The following is a 24,930-nucleotide window of genomic DNA, read 5'->3' as shown; positions in this document are numbered from 1 at the left end:
TTTTTTTATCTACCAGAAATGATTGAACTGTAGCAGTTCTCTCTGTGTTCACTGTGTTCATCTCCCTTTCTCTAACCCTAGGTGAATTCTCTTGGTGAAACTGCCCAGCGCCTAATCCAGTCACATCCAGAATCTGCTGAAGATCTCCAAGAAAAATGCACTGAGCTCAATCAGGCTTGGAATAGTCTGGGAAAACGTGCTGACCAGCGCAAGGAGAAGCTGGGAGATTCTCATGACCTGCAGCGTTTCCTCAGTGACTTCAGGTAGTGATGTGATTCCCCCTCTCAATTTGTTTGGTATTAGTGGAGTATACCTGGCTTATTGTTCCACAGGAATATTTCTGTGAAGGGTTCAGAAAAGGACTGTTCTCTCTGTTGGGATTTATTTCAGTGGAGGGAGGGAAAAATTCCCTATTACTGTGTGTTCACAGGGACCTCATGTCTTGGATCAATGGGATCCGGGGCCTGGTCTCCTCAGATGAACTCGCAAAGGATGTGACTGGAGCTGAAGCTTTATTGGAAAGACACCAGGTATGTGAAAGATAAGTGTATCATAACCATCAACAAATGCTTCTTTTTTCTGACACTTTCCAATTAGAATTCCAAAATAGATCAGTTCCAGCTCTGGTCATTGAGCAGCACATCTCTGCCCCTTGCAGGAGCACCGCACAGAAATAGATGCAAGAGCTGGCACTTTCCAGGCATTTGAACAGTTTGGACAACAACTTCTTGCCCATGGACATTATGCTAGCCCAGAGATCAAGGAGAAACTGGATATTCTGGACCAAGAACGGACAGACCTGGAGAAGGCCTGGGTCCAGCGCAGAATGATGCTGGACCAGTGCCTGGAACTACAGGTACTCTGCTGCAGTTTGAATAAGGAAAAGAATTCCTCTTTTCATTAAAAAGTTTAGTTTCATGGTGATAACAGTGGTCTTGATCTGTCTTCCTCATGCTTTGGATTTTTTTTCTCCCCAGCTGTTTCATCGGGACTGTGAGCAAGCTGAAAATTGGATGGCTGCCCGGGAGGCTTTCTTAAATACAGAGGATAAAGGAGACTCCTTGGACAGTGTGGAGGCACTCATCAAGAAACATGAAGATTTTGATAAAGCAATCAATGTCCAGGTGAGAAGTGTAGCTGAAGTAAGGGGAATCTTTCTCATGTGAATCATTTAGCAAAAGAAGTTCTGCTGTGTATGGCTTCTAAAGTTCAGTTTCAAATATTCAGCCATGTAGTATTTGCTGCAGAAGTTTAGAAGCAACTTGTGCAGATCAGGATATATTTCATTGCCTGCAAACAGTGTAGAAATAGTGGCAAGTTTCTGTAAATTTACTGATTTGAAATTACTGTTTCCCTTTATTTGTGGCAGAAAAGGGTATATTTCTAGTTTTTTGTAGCAGAAAACTGCCTAGATTTATTGAGAGATCATACTGCTGAAGTTTTTAGCCCAAAAGAGCCTTTTTTCCTAAAAGCTGCTGGTGAAAAGTGTTCTAAGTTGAACTCTGCTGTCTTGCAGAAGAGAGACTTCCTTCATAGGGTCCCAGTAATGTAAATTTAACAGAGATAAAAAGGCTTGTTCTGTTCAAGACACTGCTCATCATTTGACTTTAGGGAGCCAGAGTTCTAACTCATGGTTTCTGGTTTGAATAGGAAGAGAAAATTGCTGTCCTGCAGTCCTTTGCTGACCAGCTGATTGCTGCAGATCATTACGCCAAGGGCGTCATCGCCAACAGACGCAACGAGGTCCTGGACAGGTCAGTGCTGCCTGGGAGGAGAAGGCAGATGCCTGGAAATCCTCTTTAGGGATGTTCTGTAGCTGTTGAAGGTGATGCCTCATGTGGCTCTAGTGTTATGTTCATTGTATGTGTCAAATTACTACAGGTGGCTTCGTCTGAAAGCCCAAATGATTGAGAAGAGATCGAAGCTGGGAGAGTCTCAGACCCTGCAGCAGTTCAGCCGTGATGTGGATGAAATAGAAGCCTGGATCAGTGAAAAGCTTCAGACTGCAAGTGATGAGTCCTATAAGGATCCCACAAATATCCAGGTGAATGTGGTTCTTGGCTTAAAAATCAGAATATCACTGTTAACTTTGCAAGGCCTGCTCTGGTTTGAAAATCCATGCTCAGGAATTCTTGTTCAGAGATGACAGAATAGTGCATCATGTTGGACATGTTCTCCTTTCAACAAGGAGAAAATGGAAGTTACATTATGCATGAAAGGAGACCCAAAATAGGACTTGGTTAGTAATTATTCATGCCTATAATTAATTATTCATGCATATAATTAATAAGATATGTGGTATCTGCAGCAGAAAGTTTCCTAAAGAAACCCAAGTGGCTGTTCTCTCTCCCAGCATCTAGACAATAAGGAAATGGAATTCTTGGGTTTCAACTCTTTTACATTATAAAATGTGAAATCTCTTTTATTTTTCAGTATTAAGGAATAAAGTTACCTCTTATGTTTTAATTCTGGTTTATGAAGTAGTATGAATGCACTGAACTACTTCTCTCAATCTGTTTTATAGCTTTCCAAACTGCTGGTAAGTAGTTTGGACTAGCCTGGTATGTGAATTTATTTTCTCTTTATAAGCTTCTGTGTAAGCCCAAGCTCTGGTTGCTGCTCCATCCATCAGTTCATGTAATCTCTTGTTTTTTCTGTTAGTTCTTGACCTCCATCCAGGTACAGCTGTTGATCCTCGTCCTATGGGTGTGGCTTTTTTGTTCATTCCTATTCAGCATCATTTATCTATGTATTTGTTTTGCAGGTGTTCTGCATGACCTGTTTAATTTATGCTGCCTTAATGATGTGGTTTAGGCTTTTTTAGGAGTTAGCCCATAAGAGAATGGGGTTCTGTCCCTCTTTTTCAGAAATTTGTCTGTTTGGTCATCACTTGTGATGATTTAAAACAGAGCATAATGTCAAATTCGTGAGCTTGTGTTTGTTGAATCAAATGCTGAAGATGGAGGATTCAGTAAATGTTAAATCTTGATTGGCTTAGTTCTTGCAATAGCATAGAAGGGAATAAAGCAGAAAGAACACTCCAGAAAAAGAGATGTACCAGATGGAAAGCTGACAGCACTTGTAAGAATCCAAGAAGGGGAGTAAAATGAGGATATGTGGAGGGAGAAGATAGAACAAAGAAAGGGGAAGCTAACAAGTAAGAAATGAAGGAATAATTTTTCACTTCAGAGTGTGGTACATTAAATTACTATTTTTTTTAGTTGGGCAAAAAAAAATTAAACTAGAAAGGCTTGTCTGCAATTTGTTGTCATGGTAATTATATGGAGATTGGCAGCTTTTAAATTGAATTTTCCAAGTTGGTAGATCTAGCTTTGAAGGATATGCTTACCCAAATCTCAGGATTTGGGGTTTACAGTTCCCAAAATGAAGCAGTTCATGCAGAATTTCTCATACCAGCGCTATAGTATTTTTCCTTTTTTATTTTTTATCTAACATTTCCTTTCATCCCATTCTCTAGGACACTCTCTACCCATGTCCAATGTCACTAGCATTTCCAGTTTATACTGCAAATTCTGTCTTGTCACTTTTGTGCTGTTGTCATATTCCTGGTGGGTGGATGGATCATGGATACACGAGAGCTGCACTCTCCTTCCCACACCAAGGCTCCTGTTGTTCTCATGGTGCTCTCAACTTGGCAGTGAAAAGTTCTTACCAAATAATTCAATTACGTTTTTGTAGAAGTTTTTGACTGTTAATTCAGTATTTAGCTATATATATATATATATATATATATATATATATATATATATAAAAAATGGGGCTGTGTATGTCTAATAACACAGCTGTGCAGAAAGCAGATAAGCTGGAGCAGTGATTTCTGTTAATTACCTGTAGATTAGGAAGGGAATTTGTGCAGGTACTGTTGGAGTAGAAAGGATGATCTACTCTACTCAGGGTATATGTAACTGCTGTTTTCAAAGGGCTGCATTGAAAACTAGGAATCTTTACTGCAGTAACAGCTCAGCTCAGTGCAGGGAGTTTTGCATTGGCACCTGTGAAATGCAGAACATGCTGCCAGATTGCTGTGTATCAGCTCACCCACAGTTTTGCCAGGTCAAAACTTGGTGGCTTCTCAGGTAATGAGAGTAACCACTGGAGCGAGCAGTAAATACCCTACCCACAGAGAACTTCAGCTCAGCCTGTGCACGAAGCTGATGACAACCCAGCCCATGAGAACAATGGAGGAGCCCTTTGTGCAGAGCCTGATGGTCTTGGGTTTGTCCTTGCAGAGCAAGCACCAGAAGCACCAGGCCTTTGAAGCTGAGCTCCATGCCAACGCTGACCGCATCCGCGGCGTCATCGACATGGGCAACTCCCTCATCGAGAGGGGCGCGTGCGCCGGCAGCGAGGACGCCGTCAAGGTGGGCACCTTCCAGTCTTGCTTGGCTTTGCTTAGAGCAGTGATTTGGTAACAGGCAGGACAGTGTCCCTCTAGAACCAATCTCGCTTTATAGAAACTTTTGTATTTCAACTACACAGTACAGATCAGGTGATTCATTCTGCTTCGGTCTCAAAGAGGATAAGTTTTCTGATCTGCTGATTGAGGTGTAAATTATAGCTGGACAGCTCAAAGTAGTGACTGTAACTTGCTTACCTGGAATCAACAACTAGACTTCCACCATGTTCTGGTTTTGCATGGATCAGAACTTTTTTCATGTTTCATTCGTGACACTTACTTATCTTTCCCACTTTCTGACAGGCACGCCTGGCTGCCCTGGCTGACCAGTGGCAATTCCTGGTACAGAAATCAGCAGAGAAGAGTCAGAAACTGAAAGAAGCTAATAAGCAACAGAATTTCAATACTGGCATCAAGGACTTTGACTTTTGGCTTTCAGAGGTAATAAGATGGGAGTTAATTACTTGCAAAGCATCTTTTTTTCAGTTTTTATTACCTTTGCTGATATTAGATTTTGTGGAGCACTGTTTACCTTTGAGCAAGTCTAGGTTTATTTTTTAAAAAACCGTATTACTAGTAAAATTCTTGTGTATGTGTTATTAGTTATGAACAATAAGATGAGAAGAAGCAAATTTTCATGGAACCTTTTAGGTATTAAACAGGTGACAAGGTAAAGGTTTAGTAGAAAATTGAGAAGTAATTTGCGTGGTTTTAAAGCATTGTAGTTTCAAGAAGTTTGTGAAACACAATTTCTTCTTCATTCCATGTTTCCTTCTCCATCCCCAGGTGGAGGCGTTGTTGGCATCTGAAGACTATGGGAAGGACTTGGCATCTGTTAACAACCTTCTGAAAAAACACCAGTTACTGGAAGCTGATATATCTGCTCATGAGGTATTGGTTTCCCTTTTAGTTTTAGAAGATAAATCATAGTCATAATCAAATTCTGTAGGTACGGCTCCTGATACCTGCTGCAGTCACAGACTTGTTGAAATGTGGTTTTTAACAAAACCTGTGACAGCGAGTCAGATTCTGGTTTTCATCCTGACATAATGAGCACAGAAACAAGCTCTGAGCAATCCCTGCTCTCTCTCCCCTCTGTGTCTAGGACCGCCTGAAGGACCTGAACAGCCAGGCTGACAGTCTGATGACCAGCAGTGCCTTTGACACGTCCCAGGTGAAGGACAAACGCGAGACCATCAACGGGCGCTTCCAGCGCATCAAGGGCATGGCCAGTGCCCGCCGCGCCAAGCTCAACGAGAGCCACCGCCTGCACCAGTTCTTCCGTGACATGGACGATGAGGAGTCCTGGATCAAGTGGGTGTTTGGGAAGTTCTGGGCTTGCCAATGTCACTCACATCCTTTAGTGTGGCTTTAGAGCTCCCTTCCAACAACTGTGCGTCTATAGGAGTCCAGCAAAACTGCTTTAGGTGTGGTTTCTTATTTGCAGTTTTCTTTGGTCAAATCCCAGTAAGCAGAAAAACACTGTTTAGACTCAGACATTTCATTCCAGTCCTTTTGGGAATGCTCCTGCCAAAAATTCAAACCTTTTTCAGTGTCAAATACTTTCTTGATTGTAGCCTGTTGTTGTCATTAATCAAATGATCTTTCCACACTGGTGTTAGTACCTCAGGAGGAGGGAAAGGCATGAGGCTGATAGAAATCATTCAGATTAGAGCACTTCTTTTGTCATGCTTTTAAAATAAACAAAATTTGGACAACTTTACAAAAGACCATCTATATTTTCAAAAAGAAAACAGCACAGGGGAATTCTCTCCTTCAAAGATAAATGATGGGCCCTCTTCTCACCTTTTCCTCACACAGGAATTTGCATCCAAGATCTTTGTGCATGGCAGAGCAGTTGTGTATCTGAGGGGTTTTTTGTTTTCTTTGTCAGGTTGGAACTTAGAAGTAATTTTCATATTTTATCTTTCTCTCTCCTCTGTTGAATCTAGAGAGAAGAAGCTGTTGGTTAGCTCAGAGGACTATGGCAGAGACCTGACTGGTGTGCAGAACCTGAGGAAGAAGCACAAGCGCTTAGAAGCAGAATTAGCTGCCCATGAACCTGCTATCCAGGTAAAAGCCTCTCCCCATGACAGATTTCTCTATAAGCAGCACCTTTCTTGACTGTGGAAGAGATGAAAGGCAGCAGTAGTTTTGCTGGACCCCAAACAATGTACATGAGGAAGGCAGGTGATATTCCAATAACTGTTTCTCTTTAGGGTGTCCTGGATACGGGTAAGAAGCTTTCAGATGACAACACAATTGGAAAGGAGGAGATACAGCAGAGACTGGCTCAGTTTGTGGATCACTGGAAAGAGTTAAAACAGCTGGCAGCTGCTAGGTATGAATTTCTATAAAATTCAGTATTAATTCAAAGATACATGGACTCATAATGATCAGATTTACAGAATTTCAGGGTATAGGTTATTAAGAATATGATGTAACAGCATCTATTCACTGATCACAGACTCTACAAGACTACTGATAATGTTCCTCAGTAGAAACATGAGCCTCTTTCTGAGGTGTATGTTGTGTTTAGCCATTTCTTGCACCACTTGGAAACCACAGGCTTGCAATCAGCGGGCTTTAATCCACTACCAGGAGATTTTTCCTGATTAGAAACTGTTGGGAGAGAGTTTGCTCCAGTCCTTTGGCAGCTGGAGGCTTTGTAGTCCAAGGAATTCCTAGAGCTCCAGCCATGGCTGCTGCTGGAGGAGTGAAGTGTGCATGATAAGGTTCAGGCTCTGCACATTGTTTTTGTATCTTACATCTCAATGCCATAAAGCAACCCTGACTAGTTTTACCTTCCCCACACAGGGGCCAGCGTCTGGAGGAGTCCTTGGAGTATCAGCAGTTTGTAGCAAATGTTGAGGAAGAAGAAGCCTGGATCAATGAGAAAATGACACTGGTAGCCAGCGAGGATTATGGGGACACACTTGCTGCTATCCAGGTGTGCAGGAAGTTGTCAGCACTTTATTGTTGCATTACTGTTGGTTAGAGCATAACAAACCTATTCTTTAACTGTCTTTACAATTTAGAGGTTGTTTGTTCCTTTTGAAGTCCTACATTGTAAAAAATGTAAATTCACTTTATAAAAGCATCCCAATAATGTTATTTCCTGTAGAAATTCCTTTTAGTTTGATGTAGCTTTGCATCTCTTAACCTCTGATTGGAAGTCAGTCTCAGTTTGTTTTTGTCCACAGAAAACCAGTAAGTTGTGCTAACCAGCTAAGATTAATTTTTGACAGAAGAAGTTTATGCTGATTTATAAAATTATTACTTTTTAATAAATGGTGAGAAATTATTTTTATAAGTGCCTGTGTCTTGTATTTGCAGGGCTTGCTGAAGAAGCATGAGGCATTTGAGACTGATTTTACTGTCCACAAGGACAGAGTGAATGATGTCTGTGCTAATGGAGAGGATCTTATTAAAAAGGTGAGCATGAACTAGTAAAGAGAAACCTTCAAAGGCTCCCCAGGACATCTTCATGTTACAGTAGACTTTCTCTTCTCTGTCATGTCTTTGAATAGAGCTCTTACTAGTTTTTTGTGGCTGAATAAGCTGTGTTGGTGTTTTGCTTTCAAAGCTGTTTCTGAGACAGTATCTTCCAGCTGAAGTCCTTGCTCTGTCACCAACGTCCTGAATACCTCAGATGACTTTAACAGCATGGCTGTATTTTTTTTCTTCCCTATCACATAGAACAATCACCATGAGGCAAACATCACTGCCAAGATGAAGGGGCTCAGAGGCAAGGTGTCAGATCTGGAGAAAGCAGCAGCTCAGAGGAAAGCCAAATTGGATGAGAACTCAGCCTTCCTCCAGTTCAACTGGAAAGCAGATGTGGTGGAGTCATGGATAGGTATGTTCTGTACAATATTTGGTCACAAACAAACCTTAAACTCCTTCATTTCCAAAGGTCTCCAGTAGCTCCTTATGTGCTGTTGCAACAAGCAGACTTAAGCCCAGAGTAATCAGCAGTGCTGTCCCTGCTTTATGCTTTTGTAGTAACCTGATCTGGAAGAGAGGGAATGTTTGAGATGGAGAAATGACATTTCTGCAAAATTTGTTTCATTTTCCAGGAGAGAAGGAAAACAGTCTGAAGACAGATGATTATGGACGTGACCTCTCTTCAGTGCAAACCTTGCTCACCAAACAGGTCAGTGCTGATGCTGCTGCCACGCCGTGAGGGAGGGACCAGCTGAACTCTTGTGAACACACAAGAATCCATATTTGAAATATATGCAGGGTATTGGAAAGGCTAAAGAAAAACACAATCTCAAATACCTTTTGTTCTTTTAATGCTTTAGGAAACGTTTGATGCTGGACTCCAGGCTTTCCAACAGGAGGGAATTGCAAACATCACTGCTCTGAAAGACCAGCTGCTCGCAGCCAAGCACATCCAGTCCAAGGCCATCGAGGCCCGGCATGCTTCCTTGATGAAACGCTGGAATCAGCTACTGGCTAATTCTGCTACCAGGAAAAAGAAACTTTTGGAGGCTCAGGAGCACTTCAGAAAGGTGAGTGGCCAACCATGGGGCTACAAAAATCTAATTGTGCGCTTGTTAAAAAATACACACTTGCAACTAACAATTTTGGAGATCCTGGAGAATTAACGTAAGAATTTCTGAGATGCTTGCAAGGCAAACTCTTGCATGTTAATTCCAGATGAGCTCATACAGAATATTTCCATTACCGAACAGCTGGATTTTTTCTCTTTTCAAGGTTGAGGATCTCTTCCTGACCTTTGCAAAGAAGGCCTCTGCCTTCAACAGTTGGTTTGAGAATGCTGAGGAGGACCTGACAGATCCTGTGCGCTGCAACTCCCTGGAGGAAATCAAAGCCCTGAGAGAAGCTCACGACGCTTTCCGTTCCTCCCTAAGTTCTGCCCAAGCCGATTTCAACCAGCTGGCAGAGCTTGATCGCCAGATCAAGAGCTTCCGTGTGGCCTCCAACCCCTACACTTGGTTCACTATGGAGGCTCTTGAAGAAACCTGGAGAAATCTGCAGAAAATTATCAAGGCAAGTCAGTGAGGGAAGGAGTCTCTTCATATTTTATGAAGAGTTCAGTCATCCCTGGTGGTTGTTCTCTGAGATAATGGATACAAGAGTTTGTCACCATAATACAGTCAAAATATCTTCAAGTTCATGAGCAAAGAAAAATTGCTGTTAACTATAAACTTGTGCTATTGTCAGTTTTTCTCATGGTTTTCCATTTGTGGCTCTTCCAAAGGCAAAGCACTTGTCTCACTTCCTAACTGTAATAGAAATTTAACTTCTCTGCAATGCAGTGAAGCAACTGCTGGTTCAGTTGCAGTTCTCAGGACTTCAGTTCTGAATTACCACCTGAGATGCTTTTCTCTGGGTATCCAGGAAAACCAAGCACTCAATGTTGTTTTGAAGCTCAGAACTGTGCTGGGATGCAGCTTTTAGTTTTTCCTTTCTTTTACAGGATAAGAAATCTGAAATCCCTTTATTTCTCTGAAATTACTGTTGTTCATTTCTCAGGAACGTGAACTGGAGCTGCAGAAGGAACAGCGAAGGCAGGAAGAAAATGACAAACTGCGTCAGGAATTTGCTCAGCATGCCAATGCCTTCCATCAGTGGATTCAGGAAACCAGGTATAGTTTGTCTTTCCAAGACCTGCCCTTAGAGAATCCCTTAGGTAGTATTTGTGTGCATCCTCATCTCTTTGGACTGTCAAAGTTGTAAATGTCTCCTATTGAAAAACAGCACATCAGGACTTGCTCATTCCTTGCAGTTGGGATTTGAGGGAGGCCTCAATAGCTACAGGGGAAGGAAAAGCCCTGTAACACCAGACTTTAAAAATGTTCCTATTTCTGAATTAATTTTCCTACAGTAATTCCAGTTATCCAGGACTGCATTTTTTTCCAGTTATTCCTGAACTAGGCTGTAGCACAGCTGGGGAGGTGGAGCACAAATAGCTCCAAGCAGACTCAAAGTGCCACTGGCATTTCTGTTAATTCCCCTTTTGTATTGAGCAGTGTATTGAGAATCTTACTGGAGTTCAAATAGAGAAAGAAGATGTGAAAAGAGTTTTGTAATCATTTCCCTGGGCTACTGTCTAATAATGACTTTCTCTAAGGAGAGGGAGTAAAGATCTGTGTTAGAAATAAGAAGTCTCAAGGCTGAGCATTGCAGGTGCCTGTACTCAGTCAGTGCTGTCAGCAGCTCTGACAGGTTCTGGTTGGGGATCAGAGGAGGTGAGTTCTGTTCTATGTAACCCTGTGATTCTCTGTCTGTGTGTTTACAAATAGTTCTGTATGTGTCTTCATGAAATAATGAAATATAAATATGATTTTTAACTTTTTGATGTTTGCTTCCCACCCAAATCTCTATCCCTCTCTTACTGTCTTGTCTCTGTCCTGCTGCCTGATGTTTGGATCTTCACATTCTACAGGACTTACCTGCTAGATGGGTTAGTATTGAATTTTGTATCTTTCAAATTTTGGTGAAGTGTTCTGCTCTGTGTGTTTTCTCCCGTTACATGGCTTGTGAAAGCTGTGCCCAAACCCCTCTTATTTAAAAAGAGCAACCTTTTGCTGAGGTGCACAGACACAGGAAACAAGATTTTGGAGTAGAAACATAACAATCTCCTTGTCAAAAGCAGAATTACAACAGGCAGCCACTGGCACACCATGGAATTCCTGACTTTTGCTCTTGCTTTCTCTGAGGGCTTGCACAGGAAAAGGAGATATGTGAGTGTAGCTCCTTCCCAAAGGCAGGCCATTCTGGCATCTCTGGTTTTTCAGCTTAAGAGACTTGCCTAGTGAAATAAAACATTTGACCATAACTGTTCTGAGAACAATGAAACCTCCAAAGTTTTGATTAGGAGAAGGGAAGATTCTTACAATGTTTTGCTGATATTCCATATCTTAAAACCCTGTAGTTTTCAAATATGAATTGCCCATTTTTAATCTGCTGCAGAACCATGGCTCACACAGATTTTATCCTTGACGGGAGAAAACCAACCTTCCAACATGAATTCAAGAAGCTGTTGGAATTTGCCAGCATTTTAAGTCCACTCTGTGTCCACAGCAATGGTTCCTGATGAGGATGTGTGCTGGCCATTTGTCTGGAAGTGGAAAGGAAATAATAAGATCTTTAAATGTTTTCAGACTACCAAAGCCTCTGCAAATGTGTCTGCCCAGTTAAATTCCTTCAGCAGGATGAGTCTCAGCACAGTGGAAGCTTTGTGATAAGATGTGATGTCAAATGCCAGCAGTCTGTGGGCCAGGGCAGAGGCTGTGTGAGCCTGTGCACAGGGCTGGAGAGGGCCAGGGCCTTGCTCCTAAAGAGAAAGCTTTTCCTAATAGAAGGATGGAATCTTCACAGATAATTCTGCTGCTTAATTGCTCTGTAATGATCACAGTCTCTTGTGCTCTGCCAGATAAAAATAGTTTGCCCTGGTTTTGTTGTACAGTTTAATGGAACGGAGCAGATTTTCCTGGAATGGATGCTGAATTCCCTGCTCCTTTGTCAAGTAGTGATGTAGATTAGTTCTGGTATCCAAGAACGAGTGAACAGAAAGAAGCCATTCACTGAAAGATGTAGGGTCAGAGTCAGAGATCCTCATGCCAGGCTCTTTTGTTGAACAAATTACCAGAGGGCTGCTGATATGCCAGGCAGAATTTGTCCCTAATTCTCTGTGAATAGATTAAAAACATGGATTTAGTTCCAAGAGGCACTGGCTGTGCTTAGCCTGGCTTGGCAAGAGGGAAGGCAGAGCTTCAGGGAAGTGTCAGGAGAAGAACTGCTGTGCACACTTCTTGCTTTGCAGCTTTGTGTATGCCCAGCACTGCCTGGGAGGGTGTTCTTTGGGGAAGGGAGGAGGAACAATTTGGAGTTTATGGGAAAAAATGCTTTTAAACAATCTGTAGATGAGCTAACTGCAAAACTTCAGTTCATCTCTTACTGAGACTCACTTCTTTGTGACTTACATGAAAATAATAGTGGTTTATTTTTGTGTATGTGCAACCAGCATTTAAATAATTTTCTCTCGTTAAGTACTTGCTTGTGTTTGCTGCAAGGCAGTGCTGGCTTGGAGTGTGGCTCCACTGCAGTGGCCGTGTTTTGGTGTGTTCTTTCCTCTGTTCTTTCTTTCTTCCATTTTGGAATTTACTTGGTTTCTTTCCTTTGACTAGCATAGCATATCGTCGTGTCATTCGTGTCTATCAGTATGAAGTTGGGGATGATCTATCTGGAAGGTTTTTTCCTCTTATTTTCTTACCTCACTTTGGTTTTCAAACGCACTCGTTAATTCCAAGGCTCGCTTTCCTTCCAACTAACTTTCACGGCTTAGAGATGCTTGGAGGTTTGTTTCCCTGTTGGTTCTTTCCACGGTTGGTTCCCAGCTTCTTGCTCAAGGCTCTGGGCGTGCGCTTCATCTCTAGGCGGGCGTTGAGTCTGAGCCTTAACCCTGTGGTGAGAAACACCCAGATGTTTGGTGCATCTTCATTGCTACAGAGTGATTCAGCACTTGAAATCCCCATTCTCAAGAAGCTCAAAAACATGTGGGAAGACAGAGTCCAGTGGGGATGAAAACCTGGTTTTAGTGACTGGAATACCAGAGATTCAGGTTTTAGGAACTTTAATACCCCAGAGTCAGAGGACACCCCATCTGCACAGCACCCAGACTCACTGTCCATGTGTGGGTCATCCAGTGCGAGCTCTCACCGTACGTGTTGGAAGGACAGAGATTCCCAAACACGGCTGCTTAGAGATTGCTTGGGATCTTGGGGTGGGGGAAAAGCAGCATCCAGAGACTGTCCATAGCTAGTCTGTATGAAGGAGATCTCAGAGCCCCTGGCCACTGTGGGGACCTGCATGTAAAGCTCAGGGTGGAAATCACTGGGCAGAGTGGCTGAACCTCAGCTGCTCTGGGTGCAGCATGGAGAGGTGGGGTGGGAAAGGCACCTTTCCACCAGGCACTGCTGAGCAGCAGAGGTCTGTAGCTCTGTGCAAGGATTATGCCACATTAAGATTACTTTTCAACCAAACCAGTAGTTCTCACCATCTTTTTTTACCCTTATTTTCCCCTTTGTAACACACCTTCGTAGAGCTCCTGTACCTGACTGCAAATACAGCCCATCCCCAGTGACTCACCTGCAGTTGGTGTGTGTGGTGTGTGCTGGGCACGGGGCAGGGGGGTGGGACTGCACTAAATTCTAATTCCATGAGGTCAAGTAAAGCGGGTGCTTTGAGTCTGGCATGAAGTGTGGCTGCTGATCACGTTGCCTTTCAAATGGGGCTAGAAATTAACTATATACAGAAATAAGAATCAGACAAAATGTACAGTGTCAGTCTGAAATAGGATGAGTCAGAATAAACAAAACACAAAACCAGTGTTTAAATATCTGAAAGGATTTTTCATTTCAAGGAAGGACTGTTAATTTCAAGCCCCACATGCCATTTTTTTATGAGAAGTGCCTTCTCTCACTGTTGGTTCTGTGTTTAGGTCATGTATGGTGGAAGAATCAGGAACGCTGGAGTCACAGCTGGAAGCTACTAAAGTAAGTGATGTGGACCTATGGCTACAACAGCATTTCCAGCCAGCTTGGGAACACAGAACAGGAAGGGAAATGCATGGAATTGTGTGGGAAATCTTAATTGATTTCAGACATTTGGAATACTGAAGAGACCTCTGGGATTATCTGTTTACGTATCTGATGTCTACTTCATTGCAGGCCATTAAACAACACTGATGTAGTTTTCCATTTTGTTTTCCTAAAGGAGGTGGGGCAGGGCAGACAGGATACAGTATTTCTAGCACATTTCCTAATAAGAAATTTTTTAGTCTCCAGAACTGGTTTGTAAGCTCTAGTTTCCAATAGTGAGCATGAAGATGAACGTTGCTCTGAATCTTTTTTCACAAATCCTAGTATATGGACATAAAGTCCTAGGAGAAAAAGAAGGGTATAACCCTTCCTCCCCTGCCAGCCTTTGTTCTAACTTTTTTTAAGGGTTTTTTTTTTTGTTGTTGTTTTTTTTTTTTGGTGGTCCATGATTTCTCTCCTCTTTGCTCCCTTCTCACAGCGCAAGCACCAAGAGATCCGAGCTATGAGGAGCCAGCTAAAGAAGATTGAGGACCTTGGAGCAGCCATGGAAGAGGCACTTATCTTGGACAACAAATACACAGAGCACAGCACTGTGGGGCTGGCACAGCAGTGGGACCAGCTGGACCAGCTGGGGATGAGGATGCAACACAACCTGGAGCAGCAGATCCAAGCCCGGTACTGCCTGGCCCACGTCTGGTTTGAAGTGTCTGACTGGGGGTGGGAGGAAAGACAGGAGCCACAGCTGCCCATGCCTGCAGCCAGCCTTGCATGGTCTGTGCTAAAGGGTCTCCTGTGCTCAGAACAATGGATGCAATGAGCTTGTACATCCCCACCACCTCCCAGTTCCCTTCAGAGGGATGAAGTGAGCAGTTTTGGAATAGCTCCTGTTGGCCATGAGCAAGGATGGGATCTTAGTGGAACAGTTTTATTCTATGGAATAAGTGTGTACAAGTGTTCCCACATGGAATGGTTGTTTGCTCCTTTGTCCTCACCGTGTGGTGCAGCTGCTGGACTCAGAGTAGCCCAGCTCAGGAACTGTACTCATCTTTGCTGTTTCCTTTTCAGGAACACCACTGGAGTCACCGAGGAGGCCCTGAAGGAATTCAGCATGATGTTCAAGTGAGTTGCAAGGAACACAAGCTAGAGGAAGGCTTGGGAGATATTTCTGGCACATGGATGGCTCTTGTTTGCAGGATCCATTTGTGGCTCCTTTTTTGTCTGCCCCACTTGGTGCTGAGCTGCTCCATTCTCTGCCAGAGGGCAGCAGCCTGCAGCCCCTGCTGCTGGCAGTGCCAATGCATTCCAGCTGAGAATACAGCTGGGGTTTTTTTGGTGGGGAAGGGGTGATTTTTAAGCAAAATTAAGTATTTGTGCATATTTTTCATGTATACTAGATAGAACTATTTATTGATACAAACTCATTTGTCCAGAATAGGGGCTGGTTATAAACTTGAGCTAGTTTTCAGCTCACTTTACAGCTCTCAGGACTCAATAACTGACACACATGGGTTCTGGTTTTGTGTTTTTAGGCACTTTGACAAGGACAAATCTGGACGACTCAACCACCAGGAGTTTAAGTCTTGCTTGCGCTCTCTCGGCTATGATCTGCCCATGGTTGAGGAAGGAGAGCCAGACCCTGAGTTTGAGTCTATTCTTGACACTGTAGATCCCAACAGGTATGTGAGTTGGACCTTTCTGTACTGCAAAATACATGGAGCTGTTGGCTGGGGAGTTGGCTGGAAGATCCTTCACAGGCTGAGAGCTGAGGCTGTTTTTACAGTTACTCATGTGAAAGCTTTAAGGAAGGCAAGACTGATGTCTGTAAAGAAGAAATTCACTTTGAGAGAATTATCTGGTGTTGAGTCTCCTGCGTTAAAACTTTCACTCCTTCCAGAACAGTTCTGGCCCCTCTCTGGTGGGGGGCCCTGGCAGTGCTGTGCTCTGGGTGCTCACACTGTGTTTCTCTGGCAGGGATGGACACGTCTCGCTGCAGGAGTACATGGCCTTCATGATCAGCCGGGAAACGGAGAACGTGAAATCCAGCGAGGAGATCGAGAGCGCTTTCCGCGCCCTCAGCTCCGAGGGGAAGCCCTACGTCACCAAGGAGGAGCTCTACCAGGTAAGTGCTGGTTGTTGACCCCCAGGAAGAACACACAAGACTTTTGTTCACAGATAAAGCTCACCACTAATGGCTTGGAGGCTCATGTCACTGGGGCTGAGTCAGTTCTGACCCTGCCAGGGGATCCCCTGCAGCAAAAAAATAAATTGCTGTGACAGTCCTCAGTTCAGTCCTCAGTTGCTTTCTTGGCTCTATAGAGGAAGAGGAAAAGCTTTACCTACCAAAGAACGGCTCAGGTTGAATAAAACAAGAGCTACTCAAAGGCCTGTAAGGAAGTGCACTGTCCTCAGAACTTCCCTTCCATCATTTGGGAAATTAGATGGGGGATGTTTCTCCAGACAGTAATTCAAAGGAAGAGCTTGAGCCTAAGTTTAGACAGTATGAACATCGCCTCCCTCTCACTGCCCTGCCAAAACAGCAAGTTTTTCCTGTCTGAATACCACCAGCTGGCAGGGAAATAAAGAGTTTGCAGTGCTTCCTTGTCCCAGTTACTTGCTCTGTCTTCTATTCGGTGGGAAGACTCTGCTCAGGCCTTCCAACCCTTAACCAAATAGTGCCAACAGCCAGAGCATTTCCATGCTTGCCGTAGTTGTGCTGCTCTGGTTTCTGCCCCGGGGAATGGGAGGGCTGCCTGTCAATGCCCCTTGGCAGTCCCAGAGCCCTCTCACCCCCACGCTGTCTCTCTTTCAGAACCTGACCCGGGAACAGGCCGATTATTGCATCTCTCACATGAAACCCTACATGGATGGCAAGGGCAGGGAACTGCCTTCTGCCTACGACTACATAGAATTTACACGTTCACTCTTTGTGAATTGATCTGAAACACTAGCACCAAAAGATGCAAAGGACATGCTCACGTTTGCTGACTGTAGCTCTGCATGTGTCTCTCTCTCTTTGTGCTCTACAATAATCAATGTTACTTTATGATGTAACCTTAAAGTGCTTAGCTTAAAACTCTTAGGGCAAAGAAACATGTTTCAGTGTGCTTCAATAAAAGTTACTGGTCGAACCACATCATCTTGTGTTTAATGGTTAAATGCAGATTTCACTGCTATGTGAAGGCAACTCCAGCCGTTGGTTACCTGTGTTTTCCAGGCTAACACTGGAACAGGTGAGTGGGGAATTGATCCTGGAGTCAGGGCAGTTACAAGCTTCTCACAGCTGTTGTGCTGCTCCCTCAGTCCATGATCTCACTTGCCAGCTGCTCCAGGTGACTCATTTCCCTTGGTCCCTGCTCAGTGAAGTTGGAGCTCAGCTGCCAGACTTTGACTGTCCCAGCAGCATCCCCTGCTGCCAGGAGCCGCGTGTGCTTGGTGTTGAATTCCAAACAATACACAGGGCAGTCACCCACAGACTGCTTCAGGGACACTGTGGGCTTCTGCGTGCTCCTCGCCAGGTCAAACAGGTGCACCTCTCCTGCAGACACAGACATTCATTGCAGCTTCATGGCAACAGACATCCTATCTAACAGCAGGTGAGTATCTGCTTAGTCTGGCACTGAGAGTTATTTTTAACCTGTTTCCCCTGCTGATGGGTGTCTAGGCTGTGACAGACAGCTGACATTACTGCAGGCAGCATGGATTTGTTCTACTGTCAGAAACCTGAATCCAGCTTGCCAAATTCTGTGAAATCTCCATTCTTTAACTCAAAAATGTTTGGGCAATTTTCTAAGGAAAAAGTTTTCATTTTAAGCCATCAGTTCTAAGAGTAGATGTCAAAAACAAGCTGGAAATAGATTTAGCCACAGTGATCTTGCTGTGCTGTATTCCTGTGAATGACTGTGGCAACAGATTTAAAGGTACCATCAGAAGTATAACTGAAAAATAACTGCTGGTTCTCCTTGGTAAAGTTAGAAATTACTCCTTTGTACTAATTACACAGTGAAAACAATGGCCACTGCTCTGTGCTTGTGGGATCTGCTAATCAGTACAATCGACCTGACTAATTAATACCCAGAACACTTAATTTTATGCTCAAGAGGAGGCACTTGCCTTCCCCAGACGCAGCTGCAAAAACCAGTGGTCGAACTGGAGACCAGCATACACAGAACAGGTACTTCTTTGATAACTGTAGAGCAAAGAGGGGCTGTGTCTGCAACATGGAGTGCAAGTGAACTTGTCCGTCGGTTCCACAGCTCAGAAAGAGGTTCCTGGGGGAGGGAGGAAGCAAGAAACAGCTCTTTTTGTTCTATTGCTAACGATAAAGAACAGAAATCAGTCAAGGAGCATGACCGCGGACAATATTCCTGCTTTGTAAAGGTCTGTGTTTCCTAAAGCAGCAATTGCCAGGCTGTGCTGTGGGCTGTTTGTTACTGCCCTCAATTAAGCTTAATGAGGGCTTGTATTGACCGCTGATGGGTTGTGGCCCAGGGCTGCCTGAGAACTGCTGATCTAGAGCTGGGCATTGTTCGGGCTGGGCTTGTCTCATGCAAATTAAATGCAAACCTGGGCTGTCAGCATGTTTCACAGAAACAGGGCTTGGGGCCTCCACGGATGGTGGGTGAATTGCTGGCAGAGATGGGAGCTTATGAATTTAAATTCTGGCAGCTACTGCTGTCAGAAAAAACTTCAGTAAGATACTTAGTGATCTGCCCAAGTGAAGGACTTTTTCATCTCCTTTGCTTTAAACTGAGTTTAAATTGTAACAAACAGGAGGATCTGATCTAAGGCAGGTGCTGATGTTGCTCATGTGCCCGCATGCCGCACAGTCCAGCAGGCAGCATCACCAGAGCCGATGGATGTTTTTTCTCCCACAACGGGAAGTTCCTAATGCCAGGTGACCCTTTTTTTAGAACTTGAAACACGCCCCCAGGGGCTATTTTGTGTTTAGAGCCAGGTAGTGATCGTGTCCCACATGCAGCACTTGCCTGTGGAAGGGTGAGCAGCTCACGGAGTACACGGGCCCAGCGTGAGGGGAGAAGGCGAGTTCTGCCGGCGCCCTGAGGGGAACGGAGCCGCCCGGCCGTGGCAGAGCCGGGCTCTGGGCCGCGCTGGAGCACCGCAGGCAGTACCCGCCTTCCACACCCACAACGAACACACCGGCATCGAAGGGTGAGAAGGAGAGCGAGGTCACTCCCACGGCTGCCTCTCCCCAGGCCACCTGGGCAAAGAGAGACAGAGCTGGTGTGGGCTGGGGCTCCCCAGAGAGGCACAGGCGGGCAGGGCCTGCTCGCCCAGACAGCTCTGTGTTTGTAGCACTGAATCCTTCCTACAACTGGGTTCACGTGAATTAACATTACAAGCAAGTTCTCCATCCTGATAACTTCTCTTTAGAGCATGGCAAAACCTCAGCTGTTGTCAGTCTTCTCAGAATGATTTCTGTATGGCAAAGGAGCTGTGCATCAAGGCTGTGTATGTTCAGAAGGGGCTTTTCCTGGCCCTTCTGAGAGCAGGGCAAGCTCTGACACTTGGGCTCCAGGCTTCAGAGTGTTTTTATGGAAAGGGCACTCTTTGAGCTGCTGAACTCACCTTCTTCAGCCGAGTGCTGCGAGGGATCTGCTGAGCCACGATGGCAAATCCTTCAGCCAAGGCCAGCCGCCCATCCCGCTCCTCCCTCCACACGAGGATCTTCCCATCTGTGCCCACACTCAACAGCCGCGTGTGGTTTCTGTGCTTGGAGTCAGGTAACCAGTTAACCTGTTCCAAATGCCAAGACCTCAGGACAAAGGGGACTGTCAGAACTGCCCAGCCCATGCAGCCTGCCGTGACACAGGAGCAGAGCCAGGCACCAGTCTGGTACCAAATCAGCTTCTGCTGGGAGCTGGTACAGACTAAAGTGAGGACAGAAACACATCCAGTGTTCAGGGCTGAATCTCCATTGTAGTTTCTATGGTTCACCTGCCCTCAGTTTTGGGATGGGCATTTATGGCACTTTCACCCAGCTCTAAACAACAGCCTTTTCCTGAGTAGCAGATGAGAAAAATACACAGAATGTCCAGAGTCACAAGGCTCCAGAAGGGCAAAATCCTTAGGAAGCCAGACTGCATGACATGCTTATAAATTCCCTTAGAGCATGTGGCTTTAAGCTTCCAAGGACCAGTGACACTTTCCCATTTGTGTTTTTAAACCACTCCAAGTATCATTGCTGCATCTTCCTTAATAAATGATTGCAGTTTGGGAATGGGGCTGCTCTTCATTTATCCTGAACAGTGAGATGTTATTTTCTACAGGCGGTCTGTTCAGGAGCTAGATTTGGGGGGAAACAGCCAACCAAAAAAGAATATAACTGCTGAAATGTCTGTGAACTGCCTGGCTGTGGATGGGAACCAAAGGATGACACAGAGCAGTGACAACTCTTACCTGCCCCAGCCCTGTCTGCTGTCAGTGTTCTCTGTTACCTGATAGACGGGGTCAGTGTGGGTGTCATCTGTCATCCCTGTCCTCCAGATCACAGGGTCTTCTGTCCTGCTGGTGTCCCACACCACCAACTCCCCACTGAACAGGCCACCTGAAAGGACAAATACAAAACATCTGAGGTCTGACAGCTCAGAAGAAATGCACAAATGGAGCAATGATGAAAACAGACCCACCAGCTTCAAAGGTTGGGCAGTTCTGTGCAGAGCACAGCCAGTTCTGATGTAAGAGAATATTGCTCTGCTGAAATAAGTTTATACGCTTACAGCCAGGGCTGGATTTCCTTCTGTCACCTCTCTCTCAGAAGGGGTTATAAAGGCACATGTCACTGAAGAAGCAGCAAGTCCCAGTTCAGATGTAACAGTGCACTTATCTGTGTTGGTGGGCATTAGTTCCTCTGTTTGAGGAGCTGCAATGCTGTTCCTTTACAGCAAATCTGAGTCTGGACCCAGAGAGAGAAACCAAAGGATCCAGGTTGCAGGAAAATAAGGGTATGTTTCAAGCATGGTCTGAGGTGAGAACAACCCACCAGCTATCAGTGATGGCTGGGAGGGATGGAAAGCCAGGCACATGACAGAACTGGGAACATCCACCACCAGGTCAGGGTGCTGTGGATTCAACCCTCTTCTGTCCAGATTCCAGGTACAAACATAGGATTTTTCTGTGCTCCAGTCCCCATCGTCCAACCTGAAAAACAAAAAGCTACACTTTGCTTTGTGTGTTCCAGAGGATTCCACTCCAGCAGAGCTCTGAGATTCCCCACTGGTCACCTCAATGTGCTGCTTTGGGTCCTGTCATGAAGGGATCATGAGGGGATGGAACTTCTCTGGGGGCTGCTTTATATAGGATGTGACAGGGAACATGTCTGTGCCTACCTCAAAGTGCAGCCAGTAAATTTTGGGTACAATTTCCCTATTCCAAGACCTACTCACCATTCAAATAATGGAACAATCAAAAGGGTGCATATGGAAAGTTCATGGAAGGAATTCTGCTGAGGGTACCCACAGACACAAAAACCACATCCTCGTCTGCAAACAGCTGTAGACTGGGAAAGCAGAAGGAGCAACTAACATACGGGTTTGCCCTGTTTCACTCTTCCCTATGCATTCTCTCATGGAAACCCTTTTTGCTGGGGCTTTTAATGTAAGGAGAGGGGAGCATAAAAAAAAAATAAGGGCAGAAGCAGGGCCAAGAAAGAGGGAGCTGCTACAAACATTAATAGATTAGATAAATGATTTGTGTAACCCTTATTTCAGAAATCCTTTAACATGTTATTACATGTCCATGGCACCAGGCACATGCATGAACAGGTGCCAGGTTCATCCAGGGTGCTCAGAGACCACATTAAACATCATGATCTCAGTGGAGATAAAGTGCATTCTCCCAAACCTCACCTACAGATATTTGCAAGTGCATCTGCTCTTTACATCTTTCAAACAGAATCTACCTAGAAAGAAATCAGTAAGATCATGTATCCATTTTCAGGGCGGGGGAAGGTAGAAGAAATAGAAGATGTAATTCAGGACTTGCCCGAGATTTTGTTACTTTGAAGATTAATAATTTAGCTAGCATAAGGAGTGGATATGGATATAGATATAGATTTAGATATAGATCAGTTTATTACTACAGAGAAAGCAAACATCTAGACCTCAGGTCAGCCAGAGACATCACATCAGCCTCAGCTGCACTCCCAAATCCCTCTGGATACTCACCGGCCATAGGAACATGCAATGACAGATCCTGTGGCATTCCATGAAACACTGGTGACCTGCAGGTTTTGATCCTGAGCCTCTGGGTATGACAATGTATGCAAACACAACACCTGGAAGAGATCAAATGGAAGCACTGAGGCAACAAGCTCTGAACAGAGAGAAATGAGATCTGTGTCCACCCCTGGTGTGATTGTGGGGTTACAGTGTGGGTTTTCCTCAGTCCAAGAATTTATGTGAAAAGGTTGTTGAATTCCTGTTGGGAAACAAACCCACAGCACAACTGTCACTCAGCCTCTCAGAGAGTGCACTGCTCTGGAAGGCTGTCCCTAAGAATTTACAGCAGCTGCCAGGTGTGAGTTTGGCGCTTGCTGAGCTTCACAAGTAACAGTTTGAAAATGCCAGTCTCAACAAGTACTGTCTGATTCAAATTGCATCCATTCCTAAACAAACCTAAGCAGGCAGAGCTGCCAACTCACTGACTGCAACTGTTCCTAGATCCCTGCTAGGCTGGAGTGCTCTGAAGGGGCTGAAGAAAAGCCTACACCAGCTGCAGGCTTCCTCCTCTCACTGCTGCTACAGCTCAGTTACCAGCAGCAAGAACAATTTTACCAAGCAAGGAGAAAGCTAAAAAAACCCCAAGGCAACCCAACTGGTAATGTTTAATTATTAGAACCTGGCAAGAATAATCACAGCAATAAGGACTAACAGCTTAGAGTACCTGAACTCTGCTTGGACAATGACCCGAATTCTGTCACTTACTGTTTCATCCTGATCTGTCCAGTTCACTTCAAAGCCATCAAAGGCATGACTTTTCCAGTTTTTATTTAGTTCTTTGATAACAGCATCCTCCACTCTCTGAAGGAATGACAGAAGCCCAATGTAATCTACTTGGACTTCTTGCTGGAAGTCTTGGACAGCATCTTTGCTCTGTTCTGTCTGCACTGCAGCATCTCGGGCTGTATGAGACTGTGTTGTAGCTTCTGCTGTTGAAATTTTCCCAGTCTGGCAAGTTTTCTAGTGAAAGAAGACAGACAGTCTACAGTCTAAGCAGAAAAACAAGTGTTGCACAAGGCATTCAAAGCACCTTCCCCTTCTTGCCGTTTCACAGAGACATTCCAGCCCCTCTGCACAGCTCTGGTTCATGGTTAAACACAGGGTATCTGCCCAGGTGTTGGTGATGCGTTTGTGACCTTCCGATAATCTGATCGGAGGCAGAGATGCCCGAATGGCAGACTCAGGCAGTGCTCTAAAGCATGGAATAGGAAGGACGGGAGAAGGCAAGAAGGCAGCGAGCTCCAGAGTGAGGAGCGAGCAGTGCACACGGTGACAGCGCAGCATTATCAGCTCTCAGCTGCGGGGCGGCAGCCGCTCGGCCGGTTCTTTGCCAATTCGCACCCCGGGGCTAAATCAGCAAAACGCTGACGGGACAGAGCCGGCAGGCGGGCACAGGCCCCGCCGCCCCGGCCCCGCACGATGCCAACAACCACCTGAGCGGGAGGGCTCGGTCCCGGACCGCGCTGGAGCCGCGGGACCTGCGGGGGGGTCGCGGACGAACAGAGAGGGGGCAAGTCGGGGCACGATCCCAGAAGGTCCGGGGAAGGCGCAGCCTTGACAGCCGCTCCCCGCCCGGCCCGGTGGTACAAGAGCGCGGAGCGGGGCCGCCCCGGGGGTCTCTCACCGCCTCGCAGCGCGCGCTCCGGGCGCTCCTCCACAGCGACTGCACGTCGGCACCGGGTGCCGTCCTGTCCGCGAACATGCCGGGGCCGAAGAGGGCCTGGCGGTGCCGGGCGGATCGGGGGTCGCTCCCGGCGGTCGCGGCCCGCGGCGCTCCCGCCGCCCGCGCCTCTGGTTCCCATGGAAACGGGCGCGCGGTGACGTCACCCGAGCGCCGAGCCCGCCGGCCTGCGAGCGGTAAACTGAGCCGGGCGGGGCCATGTTGGGGAAGGGCGCGGGACGGCGGGGCTGGGTGGGCGGGCGGTGGCTCCGTGCGGGAGAGCGGGGCGGCTTATCCCGGCACTTTCGTTAGGGCCGTGGGTCCGGCTGAGGCTGCTTCTTCTCCTTCGGTCGCTCCCGCCCTAGCTGCGCTGGGGCCCGGCTGGTCCCGCCGCACCGCCGGGGGCACGGGTGGCAGCGCAGGCGAAGGGCGCAGGGTGCCAGGAGTTAAGATGGCGGCGGGGAGGGGGCGACAAAGGCGAGCGCGGTGGAGAGCGGGGACTGGGCCGCCGTGGGAGGGAAGCTCTAGCTGGCTGTCACCGTGTGGTTGCCCGGGAATGGAGCTGGCTCAATGCGCACTTAGTGCCCGGGGTGTGCTCTGGCTCGTTGCTCTGCTCGCTACCGTCGTTGGTTCTGATGGCGGAATGAGGCTACTTCGTGCCGCGGCTGAGTTGCTGTGTGGCCGGGCTGGCTGCACGCCCGCGGGGCTGCTCTCCGGGGGCCACCTCGTACCTGGGGACCGGCCCCTGCACCTGGATACCCTGTGCTGTTCTGTCCGCAGGGACAGGACTGGCGGTGTAGCTTATTTAAGTGGTGATTTCTAACGGGCATGACTCTGCTTGGAGATTTTTTCTAACTAACTCATTGGAACAACTTGATGATGAATGCACAGGCTAAATTTAGTGCTGGCATAAGCAGGCACAGATGCACCAACTTCAGTGGAGTTATTCCGGCTGTTGCTGGGAAGGAGTCTGGCCTGTGTGTAGGAATCAAGGCTGCAGGATACAGAGTAAGAGCTCAGCAGAACGATTGTAGTGCTTTC

General features: G+C 46.0%; 2 protein-coding genes across 6 annotated transcripts in view; one reads left to right on the top strand and one right to left on the bottom strand.

The window, feature by feature from the left end:
• Window positions 1-17,125, top strand: part of SPTAN1 (spectrin alpha, non-erythrocytic 1) — a 45,883-nt gene extending 28,758 nt beyond the window's left edge. For 2 of the 5 annotated variants that reach the window (XM_059865237.1, XM_059865240.1), the window contains 27 exons: window positions 82-263; window positions 431-530; window positions 659-856; window positions 978-1,124; window positions 1,651-1,754; window positions 1,882-2,044; window positions 2,525-2,539; window positions 4,251-4,382; window positions 4,721-4,858; window positions 5,204-5,308; window positions 5,523-5,731; window positions 6,370-6,490; window positions 6,637-6,758; window positions 7,235-7,367; window positions 7,754-7,852; window positions 8,117-8,276; window positions 8,497-8,573; window positions 8,725-8,934; window positions 9,140-9,436; window positions 9,923-10,035; window positions 10,836-10,853; window positions 13,893-13,947; window positions 14,471-14,667; window positions 15,058-15,111; window positions 15,522-15,668; window positions 15,964-16,111; window positions 16,802-17,125. In XM_059865237.1, coding sequence (XP_059721220.1) covers window positions 82-263; window positions 431-530; window positions 659-856; window positions 978-1,124; window positions 1,651-1,754; window positions 1,882-2,044; window positions 2,525-2,539; window positions 4,251-4,382; window positions 4,721-4,858; window positions 5,204-5,308; window positions 5,523-5,731; window positions 6,370-6,490; window positions 6,637-6,758; window positions 7,235-7,367; window positions 7,754-7,852; window positions 8,117-8,276; window positions 8,497-8,573; window positions 8,725-8,934; window positions 9,140-9,436; window positions 9,923-10,035; window positions 10,836-10,853; window positions 13,893-13,947; window positions 14,471-14,667; window positions 15,058-15,111; window positions 15,522-15,668; window positions 15,964-16,111; window positions 16,802-16,927 — 3,570 coding nt within the window. In that variant the 3' untranslated portion in view covers window positions 16,928-17,125. The remainder of the gene's footprint in view (window positions 1-81; window positions 264-430; window positions 531-658; window positions 857-977; window positions 1,125-1,650; window positions 1,755-1,881; window positions 2,045-2,524; window positions 2,540-4,250; window positions 4,383-4,720; window positions 4,859-5,203; window positions 5,309-5,522; window positions 5,732-6,369; window positions 6,491-6,636; window positions 6,759-7,234; window positions 7,368-7,753; window positions 7,853-8,116; window positions 8,277-8,496; window positions 8,574-8,724; window positions 8,935-9,139; window positions 9,437-9,922; window positions 10,036-10,835; window positions 10,854-13,892; window positions 13,948-14,470; window positions 14,668-15,057; window positions 15,112-15,521; window positions 15,669-15,963; window positions 16,112-16,801) is intronic. The other 3 variants (XM_059865242.1, XM_059865238.1, XM_059865239.1) reach the window with 2 other exon arrangements.
• On the bottom strand, window positions 17,118-24,024 carry DYNC2I2 (dynein 2 intermediate chain 2). The gene is made up of 9 exons (XM_059865243.1): window positions 23,854-24,024; window positions 22,935-23,189; window positions 22,176-22,285; window positions 20,993-21,150; window positions 20,448-20,557; window positions 19,579-19,746; window positions 18,978-19,210; window positions 18,103-18,260; window positions 17,118-17,527 (listed from the first exon to the last, which is right to left on the bottom strand). The coding sequence occupies exons 1-9, from the start codon at window positions 23,929-23,931 to the stop codon at window positions 17,289-17,291; spliced, it is 1,509 nt and encodes a 502-aa protein (XP_059721226.1). The 5' UTR covers window positions 23,932-24,024; the 3' UTR covers window positions 17,118-17,288.
• Between the last annotated feature and the right edge of the window lie 906 nt (window positions 24,025-24,930).

The sequence above is a fragment of the Haemorhous mexicanus genome, chromosome 21, assembly GCF_027477595.1.
Source record: "Haemorhous mexicanus isolate bHaeMex1 chromosome 21, bHaeMex1.pri, whole genome shotgun sequence".
Taxonomy (NCBI): Eukaryota; Metazoa; Chordata; class Aves; order Passeriformes; family Fringillidae; genus Haemorhous; species Haemorhous mexicanus.
Note: the sequence above shows the minus strand (reverse complement) of the source record. Positions and strands in the feature narration are given on the sequence as shown.